This window comes from Ciconia boyciana, chromosome 1 (assembly GCF_034638445.1).
Source record: "Ciconia boyciana chromosome 1, ASM3463844v1, whole genome shotgun sequence".
Lineage (NCBI taxonomy): Eukaryota > Metazoa > Chordata > Aves > Ciconiiformes > Ciconiidae > Ciconia > Ciconia boyciana.
This window is the reverse complement of record NC_132934.1, coordinates 39,638,427-39,660,379: the sequence shown is the minus strand read 5'-3', so window position 1 is coordinate 39,660,379 and position 21,953 is coordinate 39,638,427. Positions and strand designations below refer to the sequence as shown.

Genomic DNA, 21,953 nt, shown 5'->3' with positions numbered 1-21,953 from the left:
GAGTATGGGGCAAATAAAAATACATAATATATTACTTTCCAAGTCCTGAGAAGAACTTTAAAAACCTCAGGGCAAAAGCAGCCTTTGGGCAATATCCAAGGCTGTCAAGACACATAAAGCAGCAGCAAAGTCATCCTCCAGCAATGGGTAATTACTGTATACAGATACCAGTAAGCACGCTGGGGGACAAAGGCACTGCTGGCATTGACTTCAGCAGGCTAGAAGGCCTTTCCGTGTGTAAGAAATGCCAGCACTCTAAGGGCTCTCTTTACGACTAGGAAAAACCCAAAGTACAGTGGAGAGAAGTAAAGTAGGACATAAAATTTTATTCTGAAATGATCTCTGGCCACAACAATAAAATGTAACAAATATTCACTAGAACAGTCTTAACTCCTGTCATCAGCTGTACAATACATACAGTATCATAAAACTGGCCACTAGGATTAAAACCCACTACAACATCTTTAATGTTAAGTGGCAACAGCAGCATCTCACAGAAAATTATACATACATATATACACAGTCCACATTCAATCATTTTTCACATGTTTTCAGTACACACAGTTGCAGCATATTACAGTCACGTGTCTAAGTCGTTGCCCAATAAAAACCCAAGCTACTGCTTAGACATAATTGTAGCAGTTGAACTGAGTAATTACAATTTTTAGCAGAGATGTACAAGCCCCTAGAAACAATAATTCACAAATGTTATTTTATTTAAATGCTACCATAGCATTAAGCTGGGCAATATTCTAATCTTTGCTGACTGGAAAAAGAGTTCTTTTTGTACTTATCACAAATATTATTGATGGAAAAAATAATACTAAAAAATGGAGAGCATCAAATAATGCACACCCTTTCCCAAAGATTCTAATATTGCCCGATGCTACTTATGTCTAAAGTGTTTTCAACATTCCCATGAAGTCATTTATAACTCCAAACCACCCACCAAGTTAAAAGTGGCTTAAGTGCCTTGCACCCAAATTGTAAAAATCCCTGGCCACCTTTATAAGAGCCAGGCACATATAAAAGGAATGCACTTTGGTTCATACCAAATGCCCTGGGATTAAATCACACTATAAAACTAAAGAGTTTGAGGTAAATTTTTACAAATACAGTTGATTTCTGTCTACTGTCACCGTAACAAAAATTTATTTAAAAAAAAAAAAATCAATTTGATGTTAAACTACAACCAATGAGGAAGGGCCATCTTTAACCCCTTAACAAGACGTACTACAAGAACAGAGTGTCCTCTCCAGCCTAGCAGTGTGATTGGATTGCCTTATTGTCTCTATTAAGGCCTCGATCATCTACAGGATGTTTTAAGACAGGTATAGAATTTAAAAATAGATTTCATCCCTACTATCCAGTATTCAAAGGGTTAAAGAGGCCAAGATGCATGCCCTACAACACGGCATTTGTAACAAAAGGCACATTGTTAACACCAAGGGCACAATCCATCCTCTATTGTTAATCTACACATCTTGCATCACTCTGTTGTTCCAATACACTTAAGTGGTAATGAACACTCCAGTGGTGCAAGAAACTGAGCCAAGTGAGACTGCAACCAAAGACAAGACAACACTGTGCTATTACTAAATCTGAAAATAGCTCAGACATCCCCAGACAATGGTAACATGTGAGACTAAGCACTGCTTCCAAGCCAACTTCTATCAGCCTAATTATCAGAGCCCTTAGAATAAAATCACATCAAAGCAAGAGGCAACATCCTCCCCCCCCCCCTCCTTTTTTACAGGTATAAATAAGCTACAATAAAAAGCAGCAACACCACTTAAAAACCTTGATATAGCTGCTCCTTTAGTATAGAGGAAGTTGCACTGTATCTGGGTTAAAAAAATAGCTCTGCACACTATATTTTGGCCTTAAAGTTTCCGGTAGCATCTATGAAGGTGGATCATAAATGCATTATTGGCATTAAGAACTGGTTACATGAAAAAGAAAATTTAGTGGTTTTAGCCCATTAATGACCCATTAACATTATGAATGTTTTCACCTTAAATTGCCATGAAAGGCAGGGACATGTATCAATGTTCCCTTTAAAATATATTAAGGGAGGTGATTCTTCTTCTGCCCCTAACATAAGCATCCCTATTTCCTAACTTTTGCTGGAAGAGTTAAGGTAGAAAGGAGTGGTAAAGCCAAGTAGGCGGTGGAGGAAGTAAAGATTCCCAGTTACTGCAGACAAATACACAGTATTGTATTCCCAAAGTCATGAGAGTCAGTTAATTTTATATGAAAATTAATATATCTCTTTTCCAGACTTAGAATTTGCTGACCATAACTTACTGGATATTTATATTCCAAAAGCCACTTTTCTTAGCTGTATTACTATATTTCATTTTTAACATGATTTCATACATGTTTACATATTGCACTTACACACATTGTATAAAGTTGTGAACATTTAACACTAAATAATTTAATTTGACTAGAGGCAGGAAACAATCTTTTTTTTTAAAAAAAGTAAGAAAAATGGTTGATTGATGCTCTAATTTTTACAGTTATCAATCAACAAATATCATCCTCTACTCAGAAATTATTTTTGGAGCTTCTTTAGGTGTTGACTTTTTGGCAAGAAGTTAAGCGATATGTTTCCTGAGAATTCTGTCATTTTGCATTTATATCCCTCCCCCAGTCTTACATTAAATTAAAAATCAACCAACCAACCAACCAAAAAAATTAAGCTGTAAGTGGTAAAGTAATGAATATGAAGGAGAACTTAACCGGAAACTTTCTTGGCCTCTCAGGGGACCATGCTTTAAGTATTTCTCATAATTTGTACAAGTAACTCAGTACAATCTGTGCATATAAATGTTGCTTATAGTAAAGTTATTGAGGTTTAATGCAACCCATTCTAGTATGTCTTGTTCTACCGTCTATAAACCCTTCTAGATTATGTTCTACTTTGTTTAAAATTCCCTTTTCATATGTTTTATACATCCAGTGTAGACCACAGCCATTGTATGTGATGAAATACTGATCTTAGATTTCAAACTGTTCCTGTTGAAAACATGCTACAATGCGTGAATATTTCTCTCATAGGTCTAGATCTTATTCCTCAGTAAAGACCATCTTTCTTCCATGAATGCAGTTAAAAGTAAAAAAGAAAAACCAAGCATTAGCACACACACACATGAACAAACCCACACATATCTCTAACTGTTCCTTCAAAGTTAATTTTCAGCTACAAATACCAAAGACCAAATCAAATTCCAAACATTTTACTTTCCTTTGGTAATTCTCCCTTATTAGAAAGTATCTAGGATGGCATCTGCCAACTCAAAAGCTTTCCACTGAGGATCTTTCCATCTACAGTTATGCTGTCTAAGGTGAAGTGCTTTTCTACAGAAAGCAATGTAGTAACATAGCGTTTGCCCCTACACGCAGATTTAATCTGAAGTGTAAATGTACCAGAGAGGTCACAATTGCTCAGACAAACATTGTCAGAAGAAATAAAAGCAATCTGTGAAATCCATGTAGCATAACAGTCTGGAAGTTACAGTGTAAAACTGACAGAACGACCACTTCTGCCTATGTGATTTAGGGAGACCAGGCTGCACATTAGGAGAGAAAAGAAAACGGGGGGAAGGGGGGAGAAGCCCAGTGTGAATGCTCATTGTTATATACCTTATATGCTTTACCAACTCATCAGTCACTTTCAGATTTAGAGGAACAGACACACTTCCATCTTCATTCTTTCTAGACTGCCCGTTCCTCTCACTCTACCACACAGCATACAAGGTAAGAGAGTCTTTTAGCCCTGGAAGTTCTTATTTTTTGCATTATATTTAAATGCTCATTTTAATCAAAAAGCATTACTTTTGAATAGAGAAAGCATTCCATAGGAGGTGACCGTATCATTAGTGATATAGTCTCTACTACTTTCTCTGGGCTACCATACAGAAAATGACCATGTAACATGCTATGGCTCCACTTCAAATTACAAGTTTACAGGTGCTTAACTGTATTTCTTTGAGTATTCTCCCTGGCGTCCAGTCAGGCATAGGTGTGAGTGTTTGCAGAATCAAGAACCATACCCATAAAATCCAAAAGGTAGAGTCTTACAAATTTACCCCAGGTGAAACCTAATATGAACCATGGAAGAGAAAGGTTAATACCTTTGACACCACGCTGCAATGCATGACAGTCTTGTTGTAACCAGTGGCCTGCCACTGATGTTTATTACTGTGTCACACTAGTTACAGTAAGGCTAATTGTACTGTAGAAGACAAACATTTTAAAAAATAAGTATAAAAACTTAAAGCATTGTCCCCGTGTTTTTATAAAAACAAAATCAACATTTCTTACATTTAAAATGAGTGCTGAAAGATACAAATGAATAAAGTTATTGAGCAAATAAAAATGTATATCTGAGCTACTTTTTCATACAAATAAGGCTCAGCCACATTGTATCTCTCATATTAACAGCATTGGGTTCTTCAAACTCAGCTAACGAGTTTTGGCAACACTGTTCTTTGCTGAATATTCCCATTGGCATCTGTCATCTGTGCCAAATTAGTCCTCAGTTTTGAAGCCGAGCTTGAAGTTGGAGGTAACTTGGAAATCGACGTTATAGCACCAGTGCTCTCTGCAATTCTCTTCGCCGAGGCCTTCTCCGCAGTTGGAGGCTTTGGCAACCGTCTCCTTAGCCAGGGATGCCGCAAAGCCTGGCTGGGTGTCATACGGATAGCAGGATCCCATTCTAAACACTGTTTTAAGAAGTCAAGGAACAGGGGATCATCACATCCCTTTAATGCATTACCCCATTCTCTGCTCTCTGGTGGGCCACGTAGTTTTCCCCTCCGAGAGCGTCCACCGTTAAGTATTACAGAGCCATCAGACAAGGTTGTGATGCTGCAATAGCGGGGATAACCCTTAGAGCTCACGAAGTTTTTGGCTCGCTTGGATGAATCTAAGAGTTTTGGAGAAGGCATGCCCAATAGCTCAATCATACAAGCCAGCTGGTCTCCTTCATCTTCTCCAGGTAAAAGTGGATAACCAGTGAGAAGCTCTGCTAGAATACAGCCCAAGCTCCACATATCTATGGGCATCCCATAACGAGCACCAAGGATGACTTCAGGTGCACGGTAAAAACGTGACTGAATGTAAGTGTAGACACGTTGATGCTCATAACAACTTGAGCCAAAATCAATCACTTTAATACCACTTCTACCCTGTTGCTTCAACAGAATGTTCTCAGGTTTAAGGTCACAGTGAATTATTCTGTTTTTGTGCAAAGCATCCAAGCACTGTAAAATTGAGTGGGCAAACTTGCGGACCAAAGGCAGGCTAAAGCCCTGAAACTTGTTTTTCTTTATTAATTCATACAGGTTCATGCTCAGCAATTCAAATGTCATGCAGATATGGCTGCGGAATGTGAAGTTTTCCAACATGTGAATAACATTCATGTTGTTATCCTTATCTTGTTTCCGGAGATGCTCCAGGATCTTAATTTCTTCCGCAGCTTGGCGGTGGAAACGTTTTTCATTTCTCACCATTTTTAGTGCCACATGCTGATGCATCTTGTGATCGTAGGCCTTCACCACCTGCCCAAAGCTTCCTTTCCCTATAACTTTCAGGACTTCATACCTGTATGCAATATGATCATGGGGTACTTGTATATAAGACCCTTGGTCATCATCGTACCCGCAATTGTTTGAACCACCAATCACACCTTGCCGCTTCTTTGCATTTGGACCCAAAAAGTATATTTCAGGGTAGCTAAAAATCTCATGATGCTCAAAAGCTGTTAATTTTTGCATGTATTGCTTCATTGCCTGCTCTGGTGTCATAACGGAGGCTTTCACCTTCCCTGTTCCATCTGTAGATTTTAAAGAGCTGGAGCTCCCTTGTCGTCTGTGAGCACTCTCTGACTGTCTGTCCTGAACCACTGGCAATCCAGATTTGCCTAGCGTTGTAAGTCCATTTGGCTGTGTCGTCAGAACCGTCCTCTTGTTACTATTGTCTTCAAACAGCTGCTGAACCTGGATTTGTCCATGGCTACCAACATGGAGGTGCTCATTCATTGTGTGCTTACTGCCTCCAACCTAAAATTGAAAATAAATACATACCCAGTTAACAAGAAAGGCATGAACTCTATGCTTCATCATTCATTCTGCAACCTGCCATCCTGCCTAAATCACCTCAAAACTAAGTATCTTCTTAGAAGTCAGCTGTCTACAGATAATCTAAAAAATACAGCACATATACTGTGACACTGCTAGATGCTATTAAATTTTCCAGATCCTTGTTTCTCAAATGCCACTTTCATGACTCTCTAAAATGTGTGCAACAAGGCAGTCACAGATGTGCTACCATGATAAGCTAACAATTCCTCCAAGGAATCTTCAAGGCAACAGTCCTGTAACATCAAGAAGTATGCTTGAGGGACATTAAATTAGACTTTACAGAACATACTAGCAGTTTTATTGATGCTGGAGATCAATATATAATGCCTAGAACTTACATGGCTAAGGCTCTCCTAGTCACCTGTTCTCAGAAATCAAGATTTTAACTTGTTCCTGAATTTGCTGTATATCAAAAGCTCCAGATACAACTTTAAGCAATAAGGAATGTGCTGTGACATGCACAAAGAGGAAAAGAACCTGCTCATGTCTGAAGTTCAAGAGATGCCATTCACTGCTTGCAATTGAGACAGTCACTATCTAGCACAGCATTCAGATCAATGAAGCATACACATATCCTTTAGCACTTTCCCAAACCAGTCTTACAGTAACTTTTAACCAAGATGAGATTTGGGGCCCAATACAGCCTTGAGTGGAAAGAAAATCTTTGCCTTGAAGAACATACAAGTAACTTGATTTTAAAGAAGCGGAAAAAATGATTAGTTGATTTTAGAAATTACATTTGTTCTTGACAGTTTTCACAAGGGAATAAACAGCAGCATTCAGCATTTTCAAGCAAAGAAACATTGGAAGTACCAGGGTGTGAAAAAGGCTATTGCTCAAAACCTGTTATTTTTAAGGAGCAATGAGAAATTTACAAGCATATACTTGCCACTAAAATAGCTGTCCTTAGAATTCCTCATTCGCTGTAAAGTAGAGGATAATTAGTTTGTCTTCTGCCTGGTCTTATACAAACGTGGGAAGAATTCCCCTGCTGTCTCTCCAGCTGATTCACCAGTCTTAATATTTATGCCAAATTACTAACCAAAAGTTCACCGATACTGTCAGACAGATGATCAAGCCAGGGTTGAGAGCACTTTTAATCTGAACCTTATTTTTTCTAGGCAGCTAAGGAAAACGCATTCCCTGTTCACTTAAGGTTGCTGAAATGAAAATGACAGTTGTGTGCTGTGACATGAGGCAATGAAATCTGTGCTGCTTCCTAATGAGAAAACCAAGACATGCAACGCAGACTCTAGGTAACTTTGTGCTTCTGTTAAGGTACCAGTCTGATATGGCAGAAGCATGTTTTTGTAAATTCAGTAACTTGTTCCCAAGGAGTAGCCAGCTGGACACCAGCTTCACCTTTGGATAAGATTTTTAAATTTGCAGCTCTGAAACTCACACAATGTAAGAACAAGAGCTCTCCGGGATTGATTCTGCTGAGTTCACTGCTATTCTGATTCCATTTTGACTCATGCTGAATAACTGGTCCATTTTATTTCATCATTGCAGTGTGGCTGTGTACATTTATTTGCAGAGCAATTTGGGCTCACACTATCAAATTTGATCAATCTCATAGAAAGCATTACCACACAATTGCAATTCAGAGCAAAGATGTTTGTAATATTTAAGCACAGTGAAGATATACAGGATATTGACATTAATTCCCTTCCTAGTTTGATGTCTCAAAAGCACCAGGAATTAAATCATCAAGGGAATTTAACGAGCCTATCATGCCTAGAGGGAATTCCTTCAGGTCAAATTTGAAGCACACTGCAGTAGCAGTTTCCTGAAGGTTGCCCTGATTTCCTATATAAACAGCAGTTACTGAAAAAAAGAAAATTCGGCCCCAAGAGCTGCTACATGATGCATCTCAGAAGACCCCGATCTAGTAAGTAAGATGTGTTGGAGGTTCAGCACATGCCGTATTGCAAAACTGCGTAAGTGAGAAATGCACAATGAAGCAGCAGAGTAACTGTACAGACTACAAGTACTCAAGCTAGGAAATTCCAGGTACAAACATTTCTTCTGCAGCACTGGTTGAACAACAAAGCAGAGCATATCTGGACAAACCGAGAGTAGACAATACTAATGTACAGACAAGGAGGAAGAAAGAGCATAGGGGAGAAAACCATCTTTAAGAATTTCTTAACCCAAGTACTCACTGTCACAGTTCACAACTTGAATTAATATTTTTTTTCCACTCGAGTCACCTGTTTTCAGAGTTAACTATTTTCTGCCCTTCTTAAGCACTGCTTGTTTCAATAAATGTACTGGGGAATTCTTCAAACCTTCAGTTATTTGCTTTGTATCAGGGCTTGGAAAAAACCAAACATTTATCCACTCTCAACAGGGACTGAAGAGTTATTTTTCCTAAAAGCATGTTTGCAAACACATTCTAAAGTGTAAACCATGTAGTTCTGCTTCCTGCACCTTCAGGCAGCCTCATGGTTTCTCTTGCTGCTCACAGGTTGGCTTTTTTTTCCAAGCAGCAGAATGAAATCACCAGCATTATCCCAGCTTCACCCCAAATCCAAAGTGACCGGTTTTGCCTGTTTCAGTCAGCTGCTGCTTGGGAATGCAAATGCAGATGCAGACAGTAGCACTGGTTTTCTTTGTGGAAGAAAAGACACCAAATTAGCACAGGCTCTATTCCAAAAGCTGTGGGGGAGACGAGAGCTCACTTTTCTTTCAAAAACCCCAACAGGAGTTTCAGAGCTATCGGACACATCACAATCACAAAGTCAATATGAAAAATGGATTTTCCCCATCTCAGGGTACTGCCTGCGTAAGAATCACCACCTCTTCTTCTATTTCCAGCCTGGATGAGGGTTGGATTCTCACCAGCCCTTTGCTCTGCCTATCTACTTCTGGCTACCAGGTGCCTGAGATTGCTGTCAAGTTCAGGCTTGCACTGCTTACAAGCTCCACAGGCTTCACCAGTGACGCTGTAAGTTCCCTGAACCACAACTAATGGGCTTGGGAAGCTACAAAGGACTACAGCCTTCTTAGTCCAGTACCGAACTGTTCACAGCACACAGAAGCTCCATCAGCCTTTAATCCGAAACCATAAGCCTGAGAGGTTTATAACACATCTCCCTTTTGCTTCTGCAGATGGGCCTGTAAATTCCAGAACCAACAACCAACACAGCTGGTAACCTGCATGCACTTATGCAGCTTACTTATTATATATTTTACTGCCTGTACTCAGACCCATCTACACCTCCTAAGATTTACATATTTTTATAGCGCACATCTTCAAAACCTTACTGATGTACACATTTCACCATAAAACATATTGAAATAACAGGTAAGCTTGAACTCAAAGAACTAATCTTCCTGAATCTTCTGGCAACATCAATTACAAAACAGCAAATATTACAATGGATTTTTTTCCTCTCTCAGTACTTTTTTGTAACTTCAAAATCACCACTACCATTTTGCTTTAACTTTGGTTTGCTTAGACTATGGAAGCTGATGGCTATGCCAAAAACATTCACCTAAGCTTTGAAATAGAGACACCAGGCAAAAGGAAAAAAAACCCACTTTTTTTAGGGGGTGGGAGTGTTTGGGGTTTGTTTTTTGTTTTCACAAATGGGTTTAGGGACAGAAGTAGAACAGTAACTTACTATACTTAGACTACAGACCTGTAACAACATAGAAGTAGCATAAAACTGAGTCCACCCTGCTAACAAGAAGGCAAACCAACTGACAGTTCCTTTGCGGTAACACTCAGCCAACGCAACGGTCTGTTTCAAGACCTTGTACAAGACTATGACTATAGGATTGAACACCACCAGAGCATATACCTCTTCTCAACTTTATCTTCTAAAAGCATCAAGACATTATGTAGTTGTATCATATACCATCTTTGTAAAAGTCACTTGGTGTGATATTAGCACCCTATAAAACTATCCAAGACAGACACACACTTCAGCTATATATTATCATTTTATTTTGAGCAAAACCCCAGACAAAAAGATTTGGCTGTCAATCAGAATCTAAAAAGGTTTATAAAATGAATCTTAATAATAAAGCAATCACAATGGCCTGCTGAAATACTGCACAGGAATAAGATGTCTTTATCTGCTATCACTTTGCATAGATGAGGACAAGGGAGAAATAGTGTTCCAAAGTAGTAACTTAATTAAAGAATAAATGTTACACTATATACCCCTTTCTTTACAGCATTTTTGGGCATGCCAGTTTCAGCCCTACTGTGTCTAACATGCTAGAGGTATACAGTATCAGGTATAGCACGCGTCACTGCCTATTTTGTTGACTACAGCCTGAGCAAACGTACAAAAGGCCTTTTTTTCCTTGATAAATGAATTCAACAGCATTCCTCTGTTCAGAACTAAAAATAGCTGCTAATTAGTATGATAACAATAATGCAGGATTATCATAACAGTTTTATTATGACTATGGGTTTTATACACCGAAAAAGACTAAGCCCTTGTCCTAAAGAGCTTGTGGCTCAAGAGCTGTAGAAAAAACACACCATTTGGACTTTTTACTGCTGTCATATCTGCTCCATATAAGCTTATTTTTTGAAAAGTTAACTTTGACTTTATATAGCAAATATTTTCACAGACAGAACTATGCCTCAAGAGTGATACCAATTCATAATTTTTTTTCCTCCTGTCAGGCCTATGCAGGTGCGGTGAGTCTGAATACTTCTGGGACACCCTGCATGTATTACGCATGTTGAAACCAAAAAGGACAGTCAATGCACACTAAACTGAACCCTTCAGGTAAGCTGAAGTGTACACGAGAGATGCGCCCAGATGTACTGCGGTCCCCACAACACAGCCACCAACTGTTGGAGCCCAAATTTCATAGCTTCATATTCCCCCTAGACACAAGTTTTATGTAAAAGAAGAAGAAACATCCAAAGAAATCTAGATACAGCAAAGTCCAGGCCATGACTGTATAGTTATTTCCACTCAAATGTGACAGCATTTCTGTGGCATTATTACATGAAAACACAACAATAGGAAGGTATTTTCTTTGTTTTTACCTACTTTAAAGCAGCTGCCCACAATAAAAATTTGCAGCATGTGACCCACCAGATCTTCATGTTAACAGAGTCCAGGAATCTCTGTTCCATTATAATGTAAATTAATTTTTTAAAATTTTTAAATTTAAAATTTTTAAGATCAAGACTGAATGACTGATGCAAAAGTATATGGATAGACATTCATCCCTGGTGGCAAAAGAAAACAGGCTTGCTGTAGGGAAATCTTAGAAAGGGCTTGAAAAGGGAGGGCACTGAATCATGCACTGTAAATGGGTTGTTGTTGCAGTACTAGACAGGAGGAGAAAAAGATTAAGACTGCTTTACTGCAAGAGAAACAGGAAGAGTGCAGAATGCAGGGATACGTGCCAAATAAGAACGAACAGAGATGGAGGTAGGCAGAAGACAGAGACAAGAGTCTGGGAGAGGGACGCACAGACGCGTGGGGATTTACATGAGCAGAGCAGCAGGCAAGCAAGATAATCTCTACCGCAGCATGTCAAGTGGATGTACGAACACCATCATGAAGCAGGAGAGAGTGAATAGAAAAAGGTTCCAATCATCAAGGAAAGAACTTAAGGCTTCAAAAGAGAAAGCAATGACTTTGGAGAGGAAAATTAAGAGGACAAGGGCTGGAAATAAGTTCATGTTTTCTCCCATAAGCCAAAAAGATAGTCAGGAATGGAAGCAGACACAACTAAGCCTAGGGTGAAGCCACAAATTTTCTTAAAAAATAAACAAAGCCTTTCCCTGGTACAATACACAACAGCCTGCTTAGCAACAAAGGTTGCCGTGATTGCAGAGACTGCAGCCAAAACCTCTGCCCTGTTATACGAAGCCTGTGTAAAACAGCATCTTCCCCCCTTCTACCCATGCTCTCCCATGCTCTTATATTCTACCAAACAATGAAACTTCACTTGAAAGTAGGCGACAACAGTTTCACTAGAGGCTAGATCACACAACTCACAGCTGCAAGAAATACGACAGGTAGTGGATTTCTTCTCTGTCTGAATTAAAAGCAAAACTCTTTAACTTAAACGAAAAACTATCTTCAATCTCAGTCTCTCTTCACAACTAGTGTATATACAATGCACATGCTTACATCCAGCCACTGTCAAGTTCAACCACTTCAGCAAACTATATCTTCTGAAAGTTTGAAACACAAAGATAAATACTCTCAATTTTTAGCTATTACAGAAGTCACACAGATACAACAGGGATGAAAACAGAGTAAGTAAATGAACACAAAGAAGGAAAATGGTTTAAGAAAACGGAAATGTTCCATTTTAAATAGGTCTGATTGGAGGAAGTAGTGGGATGCAAAACCAATGGTTTCAATCAGTCAGTGTCAGCTGAGGTCAGTAGACCTGAAGTTTATAGAAAGATCACATAACAGATATAGCCCTTTTTTTTTTTTTTAGGTTAAAATCCAACATTCTGATGTCACATCTGATCCTTACCGCAAAAAGTTGTTAGCCAACCACAAAATAACCACCTACAAAATTCAGACAGGCAGTCTGACGTATTTACTGTAATAGTACCCAAGGCTAAATAAATACTGTAGAGTAGGCTCTGTATCACAAAGGAAAGGCAGAGTTTGCAACAGTCAGAATGTAGAGGGACATGAAAGACAGTAATATAATGCTTGATGATCCCTGTGTGCTTCCATAAGTACTTCACCTCTATGTGTATATATATATACACACACATATATATACATACACATGCACATATGCTATAAACATATGCATATATACAGTGATATATGTATAAAAATACTAGAAATAAAGAAATGTAACGCTTGAACACCCCTTGCATGCTTTCATAAAGACTTCATCTTTATATATGTATATATGCACAGATGCACAGACACTACAGATAATACACACATATAAATCTATGTATAAAAATATCTGTATGTATGCACAGACACTATAGATAATACACATGCACACATATCAATCTATGTATAAAAATACCAGAGTTCTGTACTTCCAAAATTAGTAAGTAGTCCCAGATATATAGCTGGACCACTGCACTTTCACAAATCCTAAATTAAGCCTGGGCTCTGTTACATGTGGGCTCCTGTTATTTGTAGGCCCACCTGTATGTGCAGTTTCATGATGGGTGTCCAGGCTGTTTGTACTATGTTCCTTCTTTTCTGTTTTTATAAAAAAATCAAGCTGCTGCCCCAACTCTAAAAATCAACCAGCACTTAACTAGTATATGAATGTGAAAAAATTGGCCTTTGATACTAATGAACAATTCAGATATATACTCTAGCTACATAAATATACAATGATGTTGATCTCAAGTATGCAGCTCCACCTTGAATTTGCAGAATATTCATCATTCCTTTTGAGAACATCCTACATATATTGATTTTTTTTAATATAAGCCAATTCTTTCTATAAATGGATTTGAATAAAATGCTTTTACCCCTGAAGCTACATAGGAAGTCACTGAAACACTAATATCTAAATGCATAGTTTCACCTTCCACTAGCTCATAATCACATTACCATTTAAAGCTCTGCCATATGTTTACAAAGATAGTATGTGAGCATCCATGAAGAACTCATTAATTCTAAGAAAAGTATGCCATCAATGCCTTTCAGGGTCAGTACGAAATCTTTCATAATTTAAAAGGAAATGTATGCAAGAAAAATTTCAGATATTTAGTGTTAACATGACAACGTATAGACCCCTCTCTCTACTCTGTCATGCCTTCAGGACAGAGATACCCTCTCTCATCCATATATAGTGGCGTACTTGGGAAGTTTCATTCCTAGTAGATTAACTAGGAGTGGGAGATAATGTGAGATATCACAGAACCGGAAAATAACATCCTTTTCATGCCATCAGTGCTTATTTCTTTAGGTAAACTACTGCAGCAATAAAAGTCGGATTCATCCAATCATTGTCCCCGTGTACGGTGATAGCTATTTCTAGGGAAGACAGCTATCAGCCCGAGCTAATCAGACATATAAGGGGAGAACAGCCTTCATTTTTCACCACAGTTCATGTGACCCTTTAATCACAGTGACTAACCTCATTGCCAAAATAATGTCATCTCAAAAAACGCATTTACCAGAACAGCTCCTCTGTGTGAGTGTGGAAGATCGAATTTGTCACTGAAAATGAGACACAAAACCAGACTGAAGGGGGGCTGGGGGGGGGGGGGCGGGGGAGAACGCTGCTTCTCAGTGCAGTCACAGAGTCCCAGCCTCACAACAAACATGCAGATTTCATTCGAGTCTGCAGAAATTAAATGCACTTTGCTTAAGCACCAAACACCTCGTTGGGCGGGACGGGGCGCCCGCGGCGGCGGGGCCCCTGCCCTCTCCCACCCCGGGGTGCCCGTTGGGGTTCGGTCCCGCCGCGGGGGACACCCGGCGAAAGGAAAGCGGCGGCGGCGCGGTCAAGCCCCCGGGGCCGGACGCCCCCCCACCCCATCCCGGCCCCCCGCCCCGTACCCGGGCTCACCGTGTGGGAGGCGTTGCTGGCCCTGAGCGGCGGCAATGCGAGGGGCGACGGCGGGCCGGTCCCAGCTCCTGCCCGGGAGACCCCGGCTCCGGTGCCCGGGGAAGACTGCAGCGGGCGGCCGCTGTCCCCTGCCCTGCCTGCGGAGAGCAGAGGGGTGAGCACGGAGAGCAGCGGCGGCCCCTCAGGCAGCGCGGCCGTCGGGGCGGCGGCGGCCCCGGCGCTTCGCCGGCACCGCCGCCCGTCTTGCTTCAGGCAGAAGCCATTAAAAGCTAATCATCGCCGCGGCGCACACACACACCGATCCGGCTAATAGCGCGGGCGGGCCACGCTCGCCCGGCTAAACCCTTCATCCGAGATTAACCCGCCACCGGCAGGCGCCTAACCGGGAGAACAAGCCGGCTCTGCCCCGCACACGCCTCGGGGCTGGACGGCCGCCCGACCCCCCCGAGCCGTCTGGCCCGGCGAAATCCCGGCGCCGCCGGGGACCCGCCAGGAGTTCACAAGTCTGCAGCGGGAAGAGGAGACGAGCACTGGCTGCCCCCTGTCAAACGCGGCCGCTCCGGCAAACGCAGCGATTCCCAGTTTTTCCTGGGTCGTTTTTCTAAGTGATTTCTCTTCCCCCCCCCCCCCACTTCCCTGAGGCGACCTCGCCACCCCGCACAACAACAGCACGCCGGAGCCGAACACGCAGACCCCCGCCAGCCCCCCGGGCTCGGTTGCCGGGGGGAGGGTGGATCATTGTTCCGACACGCACGGCCCCGCTGCGGCGGCAGCTGCGGGGGCAGCCGCGGGGCGGCCAAGCCTCCCTACCCCCCCCCCACGGCCCGGCCCGGCGCGGCCCGGCCCAGCGCGGCAGGGGCGGCGCGGGGAGCCCGCAGCCCGGCGCGGTGGCGATCGCGGCGGCCCTCTCCTTACCGGCTGGGTAGGCAGCACTAGCGGCGGCGCTAGCTGAGGGTTTTCTGGTTAACATGGCCGCTGGAGAGGAGGGAGAGGAAAAGGCATGTCAGGGTGGCTCTCCTCCGCTGCTCCTCGGCCTCTCCGGTCGGCGGCTGCCTCTCTTCTCCGATCAGCTACACCCAGACCCAGACACGTCCTCCGCTGCATCCCCCTGGCCCCGGGCCGGCCGGACAGACCCTCCAACGGCCCGCCGTCGCCTGCCGCCGCAGCAGCAGCAGCAGCCGCGCCGCCGCCGCAGCCCCCGGCCCAAGCTCATCACCTCCCCCGCCCCCGCCCCGGTCGCCCCGGTCCCCTCACACGGAGGAGGGGGCAGCAGAAGGCGGCCGGACAGGGCCCTCCTCCTCGCGCGGCGGAACAGGGACAAACAGCGCACTGGAGGGGCAGTCCCCGCCCCGTCGGCCGCCTCCCCTCCCTCCGTCCCTCCCTGCCGCCCCCTTCCCTCCCCTCCCCTACCGCTCCTGTCCTCTCCGCTCCGCTCCGCGGCGGCGGCGGCGCGGCCCGCCGCTCCCCCCTGCACCCGCACGTTCCCTCAGCGCGGGGCGGGGAGCGCGCCCCGGCCCCCCCCCCCGCCCAACGGCCGCCTCGCGCCGGGCCCCTGGGCGCGGGGTGGGGCGCGCGTGCCCGCCCGGCCGTTGGTCACCCCCGGGTCACAGCCATCTTGGCCGCCGGCAGGCAGCCAGCGCCTCTCCCCGTCGCCCCCAGACTGTGCCGAGCAGGGGCTGGTAGCCCGCCCGGCCCCTCGCCCCGACAGTGCCGGTGTGTGCGGCGGGGAGGGGGGCGATGTCGGCGGGGAAATCGGAGTGTGTGGGAGTCGGGGGAAGGGGGGGGAGAAGTCGGGGGATCACCAACTCCTCAGGCAGCGGGGGTCACTTGTGTCAAACTGGAAGGACAAAAATGACACTGTGGGAGGAAGGATAAATAAACGTGTAATGGGACGAAAACTTAAAAAATAGCAGCGAGGGAAAAGAGCTTTTGGGATTGCCCTGCAGTCATAAGTGCTTCAAGCTAGAATGAGGGTAACGGGGGGGGGGGGGAGGGGGGGGCGTATTTGCCTTGTTTTCCAAACTGTACAACGTGCTTTGTGGAGTACAATGCCTTGAATTCCTGGTTTGTCAGTTTGAACGTCACCACAGCCAAAAATAGATATCTGAACATTTGCTCAGCTTGGGACAGTGTTGAAATGAACTCTCCTACCTACGCTCAACCCTTTTTGAAGTCTGTACAGACCATGCATATTTTCCTTTTTGAAACAGCTGGTAGATATGCAGACAGATCGCCCTTCATCCCCTTTCACAGAAAAAGACAGAAAAATAAATCTCCCCTTTTCCTATGCCTAAGCAAAAAAAAAAAATAATCCGTCCCTGCTGCCAGAGAGCAAGACTTTGCCTCTTCCAGTGCCACAGATACATGCATAAACAAAGACATTTCCTGTACTGGTACAAAGAAATAAACAATTTCCCTAACCCCTCCTGTTCTGCAGAGAAAACAATCATACCTTCTCCCGCCCACACCCACCTAATCTTTTCCCTTCACTGTAGCAGAAAGAAGGCTTTGTCTTCCTCAGCATCCTCCCAGATGTCCACAGGCACTCCCAATGTCCCTTCCCCTTGGCTGACAGGTGTATAAATGCTGTTTTCTGGTTACTCTCAGTATTTTCCCATCATTTTCACAAGCAGCACATGCACATCAAAAGCATCAGAGTAACAAACACTGTGATAATATTAGTGTTCTTTGTGAGATACCATAAATGTTTAAGGAACGGTCAAGAAAAAGATACTTTTCTAGTTAGACTAAGGAGGGGAAGGGGCAAGAAGCTTGTTCACATTCAAGCTAGATAAGAAAACTGAAGTTGATACCAATTATCTTTTTGCAGGGCTTGCAGGAGTTCTTACTTCATCTTAAATTATGTGTCGTCTGACTGTCAAAGTCACAGATGGCATGTTCTGGGGTTAGTTACACCTAAACATCGAGACAAGAGAAAGCCCATTAAGTGTCCTGTTTCAACCCCTTTCCAGTCAGGTATACTGTTCACAATATGCCTTCCACAGTTTGTTCAGTCCTGGACCACTATGAAAAACTATGTGAAAAACGGAGTTAGTCTATCACATCATAAACAATCTTTTAGTTAAGTCAGTGGAAACACATTACATTGGTATTTGTCCAGCTATTCCCTTTCTAAAACTGTGTGCATTGTAAGCTTTCAGCATTAGTCTTTAAACCTCGGAGTGGGCTTGGGCCTGCCTAGATGCCTCTCTTTCTCTCTCTCCGTCTCTTTCTCCATCTGCAATCCATCCTGGCAGCTGCTGTCAAGGATAGTACCTGATGGAGTCTGAAGTGGAACTCAAGATGAGGGCAAGCCCATCTTGATTCCTTCTGAATGCAATACAAGAAACTTCAATTTAAAAGCCTCTTTCATGCAGGATTTAGGTTGACAAAAGAGGAGGAACATGCTAATATAATTGTAAAATACCGTGGCTGCAAATAGCAACGCCTTTAACAGCCTTCTTCAAAATCAGAGTCGCAGATCTACAAAGAAAAGAAGAAAGCAAAGCCTAAATACTCAAAGACAAAGCAAAGATTAATTATTTTCATGCCAAGTGTTACATTCAGGAACCTGAACTATGTCCCATTGAGCGGCCACAAAACTTTCTTCTTTCTGATACAGGCCAACTGAACATATCAGCACTTTCTAGACCAGTACTATGCAAGATGAGATCAACAGACTTCAGTTCCCAGGACAGAAATATGTTTCAGGCACCTGACAGGAGAAAGTGTACGGTGCTCAGAAAGTAGAGAGCAAAATGAATCAGGGTTTTCTTGATCCTTTTTCCTGCTCCCTCAGCTTTTATTACCCAAAAGTGTGAACAAACCCGTAATGACAGAAGATTAGTCTTCCCTTTCTTGCAAACAAATCTAGTGAGTGTTCATGAGTGTCAGAGTACTTGCAAGGGGCTTGTAAGGTAGTGTCATCAAAGCATTTGTTTTTAAGAGAAATCTCTGAAAACTTTTTTTTCCAGATGGGTACCCAAACAGGCCTGCAGACTGGAAAGTGCCAACTCAGTGGAACACGGGCAGTACCAGTTCGGCACCACAGTGGCCACCTAAGGAAGGAGGTGAAGAGGTCAGCAGTTGGAGCTGCAGGTGGGACCAGAAGGCTGCTTGCTGCAGCTGTCTTGAAGAGGCTTAGGTTGGGCTGTTACAGGTGTCATCCTCCTGTGATAAACTGTACAAAGTGTTCTAGAACAAAAATTAGCAACTATTTGGTAAAAATAAAGTGGTTAAATCACAACCATTGAATGAGAAAATTAAAATTCATTTGGGAAAAAAAACCCAACAGAACCAGAATAGTCTAGAATAAAAAATGTTATCTGTAAATCCTTGTCTAAAAGTATTCCTGCCCACATAGTACATTAAAATGCATTATTGAAGATAATATGCTAGTACAGTGAGGAGAGATACAGAGCATGCTGTGTTTCTTGAGCCATTTGTTCACGGCCCTTGTGACCAAGACAGATATTAATTCCAAGCAAACTGTGAGGGCTTGCTGAGGTCTATTTTGCCAGGCTGCCTTGGGACCCAATTCATATCTAGTTGTCCTGTTAGAGCACTGTCCTTAGCATCGCTGTGAGATCTCCCATGCGAGTCCTCTTACCTTTCCAAAGTGGATGCTGGTTAGGGTTTAATTATATGGGGCTTTGGTACGTAGTTGTAGGGCGAGAGAGGCTGGCTGGTCAGTCACACAGCATCTCTGCCATTGTGGTATTAGCAAACGCTTATGTGGTCAGACACCAGGGAATTCCTGAGAAGCCATGCGTGTCCAAAGCTGTGGTGATGACTTTGGGGGCTCCCACAGTGACGGGTGCAGTGAGTGCTCAGCACCTTGCTATGCTCTGACTGTTCTCACCGGGCACAGCAAACTATTTTGGCTGTAGATAAATGACCGCTAGATACAGCAAATACAAGGCTCCTCAAACATATGATGGGGATGGAGGATGTGGCGCTTAGGGACATGGTTTAGTGGTGGACTTGGTAGTGTTAGGTTAATGGTTGGATTTGGTGATCTAAGGGTCTTTTCCAACCTAAATGATTCTATGATTCTATGAAAAGAAGAGGTAAGACAAGCCTAGAACAAAGAAAGTAAAAATGTCGTTTTCTGCCACCTTTTAATCATCCTCTCATACTAAGCAGACTTTGCATAAGAAGGAGAATCTATACTCACTCTCAACATCTTTCAAAATGTTCTAGGACCTAAGCCATTAAAAAATACATTATTTTTCCCATTGTTTTTGTGAAGCAGGCCTCAGATGCTGAGCTGGAGACATTAAAACACTTAGGATGTGTCTCACCATCAATTAAACATAGGTCCAAGCCTGTTGTCTCAGCTAGTAATCTGTATTTTAAAAGTAAACCCTTAAGCCCAGTAAATGGTTGCCTCAGGATGGCCTGAACACAATCAGCACCAGGTTCTCATTAATGTGTTGTGGATAATGTAGGCATGAGCAGGACTGTGTAGACTACAGTGTGGTCTTTCAGCAGATCATGCTGTGAACAGTGTAGGTGCTTCAAAATACAGCAACCTACAAATGCTAGCATTGCAGATGGAAAGCACACAGGTCAGGGCTCAACTAGCTCTCAAACACGCAATTCACTGTGTGGTACACATGTAAGGTTTGTAACTCCACTCTCTCTCTACCCTCCCCACAAAAAAAAATTCCCAGCAAAGCATCACCTGTAGCTTAGGGTAAAATTGTATTTCAATACAATTATAAAAAATGAGGTTATGTATTCAGAGCAAGAGTGCAGAGAATCACTGCCACAGATCAGTTTGCTAGTACATATTCATACTGACATGAGGGTATATGAAGCTAAACTGGCTTGCCAGGTTCAGATGTTTGTTGGCCTTTATTCCAGTGTGTGTTCTGTTGAGGCTAAACTTTATTCTGTGTTCAAGGGTTTGCTCTTTCTGCTGTTTAAGAACACATAAGTCACCACTTCTGTTACAGTATTAAGACACAACAAAGGATGTTTCAGTGATCAGTGAGTACACCCTGAAGAGGTACTCTGAGATCCTACGCGTCTGCAAGCATACGAGTAATTTTTTATTCTTATGCTATTACAGCTATTTTGCAGGAGATTATCTCACAATATATTTGTATTTTAGTGCTGGCAAATTGCATATTAAGGAAAATGCTTTTCCTTTTCACCAGACCATGCCAATGTTTCTAAGTCTCTGTATTATATATGTTCTATATAATTTCTGGATTCTTAGAGTGTTAATATTCATTAGAACATTAGACTTATTCCTTTGTGTAAACTCCCAGCATGTGTAATGGGAGGAGAAAGGTTCCTGTTTTCCTCTCTCATACAGCAGAAGCAATCCTGATGGAGTCAGTGGAGTAGCATTAATATAAAACTAATCTCAGAGAAAAAAACCTAATGGTGGCTGATTCTTTTCAGCTGCTGGCACACCCTTCTTTATGAACTCAGAAAAAAAGTGAACCTCTGGAACAAGAAAAGAAGGAAATGATATATGTGTCATTGGCCCTTCTTCTTCTGTGGACCCTTCCCACCCTGTCTGTGAAGCCCCTCCATTCCCCCAGCTACGCAAACAAGGGAGATGTGATAATTGCAAAGACATCATTTAAAACTACTGGCTCTCATGTCACTTGGATGTTAGTCTTTCCTAAAAAAGTCCTATAAAATAACTGTTACTGCAGGTTTAGTGTGCAGATGATAGTTAGGATTTCTACCAAACTGTTTCAGAGAGAAACCACAAAGTTGTTAAACTTTGTATCATTCTCTAAATTCAGTTTCCTTTTCTAACCACCTTGAAAATCAATACAGAAACTTGGTGTGATCTTTCTTGCACGCATTGTGTGGGCTACTCAGTTTCAAAACCAGCTGTTCACACACCAGGGTTAGTCCCAGCTGTTGAAACCCTGGTAACCTTTGCTTGTCCAATTCCACATGTGAAACTGAAAGAGACTTAACTTTAAAGGGTTTATGGGAGTCAGTTACTCTCCACAGCAGCGTTTCATAGAAGCTGGGATTTAATTCTGTAAGGTGCTGAGAGGTTTCAGCTCCCCTGAGTCAGGGAGCCCAGTATCTCACAGGGTGCACTGAAATTGAGAAATTACATATCTTGCTCACTTGTGATAAAGCTCATTAAAATCATTAAAATCACTGCTCTACAAAAGTGAGACATAATTAAAAGATAATGGGTCTGAGGAACTCAGAATCCAGAAAGAACTCCTACCAAGTTCTTTTCCTCACCCAGGCCTTCTCTGGGCAGAATTTATTAATAATAAAAGGAAAATGAATCATTAAGTCCCAGGGCCTGAGTGT

General features: G+C 42.8%; 1 protein-coding gene across 2 annotated transcripts; it reads right to left on the bottom strand.

Annotated features, from left to right (window-relative positions):
- Positions 1-319: 319 nt before the first annotated feature.
- On the bottom strand, positions 320-15,947 carry DYRK2 (dual specificity tyrosine phosphorylation regulated kinase 2). Of its 2 annotated transcripts, XM_072863191.1 has the most exons (3): positions 15,567-15,946; positions 14,652-14,788; positions 320-6,068 (listed from the first exon to the last, which is right to left on the bottom strand). In XM_072863191.1, the coding sequence occupies exons 1-3, from the start codon at positions 15,619-15,621 to the stop codon at positions 4,467-4,469; spliced, it is 1,794 nt and encodes a 597-aa protein (XP_072719292.1). In that variant the 5' UTR covers positions 15,622-15,946; the 3' UTR covers positions 320-4,466. The 2 variants fall into 2 exon arrangements, with proteins under 2 accessions (XP_072719292.1, XP_072719303.1); XM_072863202.1 differs by lacking the exon at positions 14,652-14,788 and having other exon boundaries at positions 15,567-15,947.
- Positions 15,948-21,953: the final 6,006 nt, after the last annotated feature.